We start from the raw sequence: 8,289 nt of genomic DNA on the forward strand, positions 1-8,289 counted from the left end.
TCCCTGCCCCTCCTGCAGTGAACCTAATGTCCTCGATGACTCCCCGAGCCTGGCCACTGAGGGCAGCCTCTCTAGGTACAGTGTTAACACTACCTGTCTGTCGGTGTGTGTGCTGGGAAACGAGCCGTTTCCAATCTCCGCTGTCTCTTCCCCTCACCTTTTGTCGCTCTTTCCATCTCTGTCTCTTGTGGCTCATTGATATTCAGGCCTGCAAGTCAAAGGTGTAGCAACCCACCTTCAGTTTTCAGCTTTGATTGCCAATAACTTTGAGCAGGCTAAGGGGAAGGGGAAAGAAAAAGCTGTAGCAAGTGGAACAGCGATCTGGCTGGCTAGCCTCGGGGTTTTCCCCTTGTTTAGCAATTGCTTGAAAGGCATGAGAAAGATTATCCACAAGGCATTAGCTGTAGCCTGTTATAAGCATTAGTCTGGAGGCTTATATAAAACAGAGACATCTGTTTTTCCATTCATCTCACAGTGCTGTCACCACAAAAGACTTAATAACAATATCAAGCTGTGTTCTTTAACATTCACTAATAAAACTAATTATGATAACTCCTGTGGAATACAGTTCTCTGTGGATGCTTTACAGTAACTCTCATTATTTTTACAAAGTGTTTCCAATTCTCAAATGACAGCTTTAGAAAGCTTGCAGGTGAACACCATTAATACATATTTAAAATTGCCCTGTCAGTGCCGGAGTTCAGGTCTAGCTGTTCCCCATTAGCCGTGGACAGGGGAGTTTGTGTGCAAACACTGTTACGACCGTGGCTGTCAAATGGGTCAGGAGTAAGCTTAGAAGGGAGGTCTGCACCTTTAACAGCCAGCTCAGTCGTGTTAATCATCCTTACTGTCCTGCTGCTGTGCTCGCACCTCTCAACTCATCCTCGCGAGGTTGGAGAGCTGTCGTTAGTCCCAAGAGCATCTCTGTTTCCTTCCAGAAGAACATGGCCCCTTATGTTGGCAACACGGAGGGTAACACACTATTTCATTACTTTACCATACCAGCTGAAGATGTGGATATGCTGGGAGGCGTTTGTGTGAATGGTTTTCATTTTGTTAGCTTGGTTTTAGATGTCAGTAGTGGCTTTTTGGGGTGGGGACAGGCTGCTTTGTTCGTGTGGTCATTCTTCTCGGCTGACAAATGGAGAGTTTATCATTGGTGGTGTCAGTGAGATCATCCCATGATTCATGGTGTCCTTTGTGTGCGTGAATCCTACTTTGGCAGATCTGTCTCTCATTGGTGCTGCCGTAGGAGTGGCGTCAGGAAAAGACATCGGCTTGTTGGCAGAGGCAGGAATATTGTTATCTGGGTTTGTGATAAGGCAAAATGGATGGCATGGTCATCTGAGCATGTTTTGGGGCCTGAAAAGAACAGAAGTCATTCAACCAAAGAAGTTAAGTGCCATCCCCTAAGTAGAGCTAAAAACTCAGTACAGTTGAGGAGGATGAGGAAGGAGAAGATCCATATCTGAGTTAAAGCCATAATGACCTGATACCAGGTTACATCAGTGTTGAATTTGAAATGTTTTGATCTTGCTAAGTGGAGGGGAGTCGCTCCTAATCACAGTGGTGGGGCTGGGCAATATGAGACAGCTAAGTCAACAGATGAGGTCAAATGCAATAATTTATTTTGAACCCTGAAATGTAATCAGCTGTATAGTGAGTTCCTACTAATTTCTGTCACACCAATTTTCGCAAGGGACCAAGACACTGTATCCTCTACTCTGCTCTATGGTACAGAGATTTCCCTAGGCAAAGAGGTTAACAGATGTACTTGGGAGTCAGTTCTGTTAAGGTTTATTATTCTTTTCAAGAAGCAGGCACTAACATCTGAAGGAGGGGCATCAGGGCTGCAAAGCCTTAGAAAGAATGAAGACAGGGAAATACTGCAAATTCTTATAAAAAAGCTAGGTTACAGTTCTGTAAGGAAGAAAAGATGTTTCAGTTGCATTGTTAAATGTGCAAATTGGATTCCTCCTCTAAAGGACAGAACTAATAAAGCAGATGTTGTAGGAGCTTATTGTGCTGTGGGGATCATAGGACAGAATAAATGTGTTTTTGTATTCAGGAACATTAGTTTTGAATAAAGCAGGCTTGAGTTTTTCTTACATAACTTTGATTTCGGCTGGAGCACTACGATAACAACTGTTTAGGATTGCCTTCTGAATTCAAAAGCTGATGTTTAGTCATAACTGACATAAAGAAATAAATCATACGGAGACTAGACCCTTATGGAAGGTAGGAGTTTTAAATAAATTAAATAAATAGTGACAAACACAAAAAAGAATAAAGTCTGTTTCCCTTTGTTCTATAGCAATTAGAGCCAGCCATGTAGAAAAGCAGGGAAGACAGGAAGGGGGTAGCATTTAAGTGCTCAGAAGTAAACAGATAGCATGGGGTACAGAGCTGAGGAGCATATGTGTCCAGCATCATGATTTGTTGTGGTTATAATCTGAGAGAAGAGGATATTTTCCCAAATCAGAAAGGAAGAAGAATGAGAAGTCACTGTAATGGAAATCTGTTGCACAAACACATTTCCCTTTAATGTTTGTCGTTATGCCCATCTTAGCTTAATGATGCCTAATAGGGAAGATCAGAGTGAATTCACATTGCCAGGGCAAGCGTAGCAGATCTAATGCTAACTGGGCTAGGATGTGTCTGGGAATACAAGAGCTGGAGTTCATCTACATTTTAACCCATTCTCCACTGGCCTTTGTCCACTAACCCTCTCATTCAGATGTCTTGGGACACAAAGTGTGTACGTTCTACCATAATGGCGTGGCAAGCATGTACACCTTTTTAATAGACATTTAAACTCCTTGCTTCCTTTGTCTCTGTTTGTTTTCTTCTTTTTTCGTTCTTTTTTGGCTGCATGGTTTCTTGTAATTCATGAGCATCACTTATTATAATTGCCAACCTGATAAAGTTTCATTTAGCCCCCACTATGTGACTGCACTGGCTGTCATTTCTTGTAGTGCTGGCAACATGCTTCCACGAAGCTGGGTTTGTTTGATCTTTTGCTCACCTGTCTCTGCCCTAACTATGTAATGGGACTGACATTATTGTGATGGGCAGGAAAAAATTCCGTTTTATTATTCCCAAACAAATCTGGTTTATATACTGCAGAAAAGCCCTTCTTATTGATCACATTGCCACAGGAGGGAAACATACTGTCAGCTGAAATGGCATTTGATTCAGTGTTCCTTGCTTGGGGCCCATGGGCTGCCAGAAAAACAGTATACTCCTGGTCAGGTCTGGTAAACAAGGACAGACAGCAGAGGAGGGAGGGAGGGCTACTCGGAGCCAACAGTCTGCCTGCCACGCTAATTTTCACGGAAACAAGATCAGTAGTGCTGTTCTTTGATGTGAAAAGAAATCCTCACAAACCCTCATGAAGTGAAAGGTTATATCTGAAAATTCAGCCACTCATCTGAAATTTGCGGTCTTTGTGATTCTCTCTCTCTTTCCTTCCCTTCTTCAAAATTTGGGGATAGAAAGCAAAAAGACAGCCACAGCAGGACTGTGCTGTGCGCAGGCAGCTCTGCAAAACTTGGCTTCTCTCTGGTCCACCATTTGCCTGCAATAGATATCTGCAATTTCAGCTCATAAGATCATCCCCAATTATACCAATTTGTGTAATGATTCAGTACTGGAAATAAACACCCACCAGCTCACTAAACTCCTTTCACTTATGATATAAGCCAGGCCAAAAATCCCAGACTCCAGCAGGAAGACACAAAGTCCAGCCTTTCTTTTGCTCGCCTATTGTTTGTCTTCAGTGCACAGATTACTCCATGGGAATCGTTTTTTTCCTCATGTATAGCCTCTGTGCCCTCACGCAGTCCATGTACTCCCTTTATCTAATGACTTTTTCAAAGTGTTTTCATGCTGCATGTGAAATGAGTTTGTTTCACCACTGTAAACAGTGTTTTGTACTGAATATAATTGTAGTCTTTCTGCTACAGACATTTATGTCTCCTCACTCATAGAACTAGGAGTTACTGTTCCTTCATCAGAAATTGGAACAGTATTGTCAAAAGCTAGTTCAACAGAAAATTATTTTTTCAAGACCTTCTCCAGCTAATTCCTACTTAATTCACATACTGGTAACTAGTCTAAAAACTTTTTAAAATTCAGAGGAGTAAGTTTTTATGTAATCCTAGAAACAGAAGATAAATTCTACAAGCTGTAATTTCAGGTAGTCTGGTTCACAAACCTAAAGACTAATTTAAGCGCAGTCTCTTTGCTTTAATAAGGAATGATGTGTTGCTTCTGGACCTACCAGTGATATGTGCTGCAGTCGTTGTCTGGGTCAAGAACACAGTCCTCCTAACAGGAAGTAACTTTGAGGACTCTGCTTATTCATAGGCGGGTGTTTGCATGATGTTTAGGATGCTTTGTATGTAAATCATGTCAATACCCTACGTAAAAGCTGGAAAATATGTTCCAGAGACTGGTGATCTCATCTGTAAGAGCTGTCTGAGGGAGAAAAGGACTCAAATGTATCTTGTTTGATCTGGCTTCGAGCTTGCAGAAGCTTTTCCTTTTTTTCCAAACCACTGCAGCTGTGGTGAGATTGCCGAGGGCATGCCTAGGATTATTAGGCTGTGGTCAGACAATCAGAAGAGAAACTGCTTCAGGGTCTTAAGATGTCTCTCTCCTTGAAGTTGCCCATTGTGTCCCCAGTAGAGCCGGCAGAAACACAGGCATATGGTTTAGTGCAAAGTCTGGCTTTAGTGTAAACTGATAAGGGAGGAAGGAATAGGACTTTCAGGTCAGGTAACCAGACTTTGACCCGAACCAGGCCAGGAATCTCTCCTGTTCTCTTCCACCAAACCTTCTAAGGGCAATAACGTCTGCCAAAGCAAAGAATGAGCTGTTCAGGAGACAGAACTTTTTAAGCTTCTCCACAGACACCCTCCATGTCTTGTCTGACCATGTCCTTAGGTTTGTCTTCTTCCTCCGCTCCTGTAAGGTCAGGTGATAAACCTTCACTCTGTTGGTGGTACTGAGCTCCTCCAGGGAGTTCCAAGGAAAACATCTAGAGAAAAGAATGTTGTTTTCCTTTAGATTCATGCAGGCCAAAGGCAAAATGGATTGTAATACTGAATCTTCAACAATGCGTACCAGATATAGCTGGAAGTTGCTTAAATAGGACGTGTGGCTCAGTGGATTCCAGTCTGTCCCAAATAAGCAGCTGCCTGATTTAAAAGAAGTCCATCTTAAATGTTAGTTGCTATTGTAACCATATGTCTCTCAGACATAGTTCAGTCAGCTAAAATGTTGTGTGACCACTGTCTGCTAAATGACCAATTTTTAACTGTTTGGAGGAATACAGTGCTTTGGTAACAACGAGGGGAGGGTGGTATTTTTATGTTAAGTAGATTAAACGATCAGTTGAATGGTAGAATGAGATGGTATGTAGCCAAGTATGTTTTATTGCTAAAGATTCTTTTACTGCAGATTTTCAGATATTTTGTGCCAAGATATTAACAACTAAAAAGCTATGTTTATATATATATATAAAATTTACGTTTACTTGTCTTTTTTGTTTGTTAGCCACAAAAAGACTTAAGGCTGCAAGTGTTGAGTGTGGGGCCTTGTTCACATAACTCATGCATCCATTATGTGAATGGATCCTTTGTCACTTTGTGTTTGTTTTTTGTTTGTTGACTTAAATTGAAATTAAAACCAGATGACAAAATTGTGATGAGACTGTGGAGTCTATTTGGGAGGAAAAAAGAATAGCTTTTACAACATTGTCCTTGAAAAAGGAAAAGCAAACAAGAAGGCTTTTGAGTAGGAAGCTGATGTTCTTGCCTTTATTGATGTGGCAAAGGATGCAGAGAAGTGCCTGTTGCTCAGTGGGATGCATCAATCAATGACTGAAAACTGAAATCTGCAGTTATTTATATTTGGATGCTACCTGTGCGTGGCCAAGTCCTGAATGCCATGACTCCGCCTCCCACCCTTTCCTAAGCCCCGGAAGCCACAACCCAACAGACACGTCCCCCCCCATCCTTCAAAGACAGTATTGCTCTTTGAAGTGACTGTGCCATTAGTGGTTGGTTTATTTATTTATTTATTTATTTTAGCCACAATTGCTAGGGCACCTACTAGTTACACAGGGTGCTCCTGTGCTTGGCCTAATGCTGTCAACATCTAACAGGGTGGCAAGCGTGCAGAGCGAGCCAGGACAGCAGAACCTTCTTCTGCAGCAGCCCCTGGGGCGGAAGAGAGGCCTACGGCAGGTGAGAACACAGGCAGTGAACAAACCTTCTTTCCTGTCTGTTTTGAAATAATCTGTGGATGCGACACGTCCCTTTTACCTGATTTGTGATACACTAGTGCAGTCCGTTGAGTTAGCTGGGAGTCGTAGCTGGGAGGCCTGGCAAATCCCTAAGAGAGGAGAGGCACTTTGGTTTGAATTCCCCAATCTTTTCCTCTGCAGGCTTTTTTTTTTTTCTTCTTAAATTAAACGATGGTCACACAATCTGTATTGCATTACATTCAGTATTGAAACTGAAGAGGCACAAAACCCAGAAGTTCATATGAAGGAGATGTCTGAGCCATGGAAACCTTAAAACATGTATCTGCTGAAAGTAGAGTGAATGGACATCTAGAGGAATAGACGATGATCTGTTCTCCTTACAGAGGAGTTGTGTAATATGTGAACATACATCAGCCTAACTCTTTCTTCCAACGTTTAGCTTCGACGACCACTGCTGTCACGTCAGAAAACTCAAACCGAACCTCGCAGCCGTCATGGAGCTCGACTTTCGACCACGCGGCGGAGCATCCAGCCAAAACCAAAACCTAGCGGTAGGGCAGTGCTGCATTTCCAGAGCAGCACTTTGTATTTGAAAGTAGAAAATACTATGTTGTTGTTTTAGCTTAAAGGAAAAGTTAGTAACCTACATTAAAGTGAAGTCCCAGCAGTTTTATCCTTTTTCCATAGTAAGCAGATATCCTACCAGAAAATCTCCCCCCCCAAACACTTTGATGGTTTCTCCAAAGGCTTTCAAGGTGAAAATGGACATGGACAGTGAATTATCATATCTCCTAGAGGTGTGGAGAATTTAGGGGACAGGTGTCCTCTATTCAGGATGCCTTGTCCAGAACCTCCAGATGTGCAAATTTTTAAGCTGCTATTGAGAGTAGTAGAAAGAAGGAAATTTCCCGTCAGTTGTAAGCTTAGCAGTGCAGAGCTTTAAGGCTTGTATATGGAAATGAATATAGGACTGTTCTAGTCCATGCCGTATGTTTCCAGGAGTCAGCCCTGCCAAGCAGAGCAGGTGGCTGTATTCTGTACCACCCGAAGTGAGCAGTTAACTTTGGAGGAAACACCTGGAAGAGCAAAGGTTGCTTGCGAACTTTCTGGGTTTCTAACCCACTCAGCCAGGACTGTGCTGGGGCAACAGCGCTGCTGGAGATGTTGGAAACATAAAAGTTGACCCAAAATAATTAAGAGCAGGAGCAGGGATATCAGTTTTACCATTACGTTTTAGTCTAGCTGTCTTCACCCTGTGCTGTTCTGTTATTCCCGGATAGTGGACTCAGTCTGCAGGAATGGGGGGGCAATCAAGCTGCCCTCTTTCTTTTCTCAGCTTTCCTGCAAAACCTTGGGAAATTCCCTTATATATTTGCATCTCAGTTTTCCTTTTTTAGTTGAGGGCAGAAATGCGTAACTCACATGAGAATTCAATTCAGTATATTCTTCTGGGATGGAAAGATGTTATGGGTGGCATTTATCTCACCAAGCCATGACAAAGACAGGTAGGGTGACTAGTCTTCAGGAGATCCCTGACTTTTGCTGTGGCTTTAGAGGAAGCCCAGGGTAAAAGGCTTTTAGATTAGACTCCAATTAGACAGCTTATAAAGATGGAATGAATCATGAATCCTGTCTTAGTTGTAAAAACTCCAGGAATTCTCTCTCTTCTTTTCTTCTTGTGTCTTCCGTCCCAAATTGTAGCATTTTAATACTCAATTTTCTGGGCTTTGTACCCTTCAGCGGAGCAGAAGCGGTCGGTGACTTTCACTGAAGCCCAGCCTGAGGCAGCGACAGCCTCCCCAGGGGACCCGTCGGCTCCAGCAGCCCAGCAGCAGGGCTGCAGCCGCAGCAGCCCCCAGGAGACCGGCAAGCAGGAACCGCCAAGTAAACCTGTGCTGACCTCCTCACCTGCCATCGTTGTAGCTGATCTCCACAGCCAGACCACTGCCCAGGTAACCTGACTGACGGTTGTATCATGTGTGTCTGTCCGCTGCTTCATCAAAGTTGCAGGGCAAATT

At 43.0% G+C, this 8,289-nt stretch overlaps 1 protein-coding gene across 1 annotated transcript in view; it reads left to right on the top strand.

The window, feature by feature from the left end:
• LOC104083239 (protein unc-80 homolog) overlaps positions 1–8,289 on the top strand; it is a gene marked incomplete at its 5' end in the record, with an annotated part of 109,269 nt that overhangs the window by 99,909 nt on the left and 1,071 nt on the right. The window contains 4 exon segments of the mRNA XM_009586655.1: positions 19–75; positions 6,170–6,251; positions 6,711–6,822; positions 8,012–8,223. Coding sequence (XP_009584950.1) covers positions 19–75; positions 6,170–6,251; positions 6,711–6,822; positions 8,012–8,223 — 463 coding nt within the window.

The sequence above is a fragment of the Fulmarus glacialis genome, unplaced genomic scaffold, assembly GCF_000690835.1.
Source record: "Fulmarus glacialis isolate BGI_N327 unplaced genomic scaffold, ASM69083v1 scaffold26731, whole genome shotgun sequence".
NCBI classification, from domain to species: domain Eukaryota; kingdom Metazoa; phylum Chordata; class Aves; order Procellariiformes; family Procellariidae; genus Fulmarus; species Fulmarus glacialis.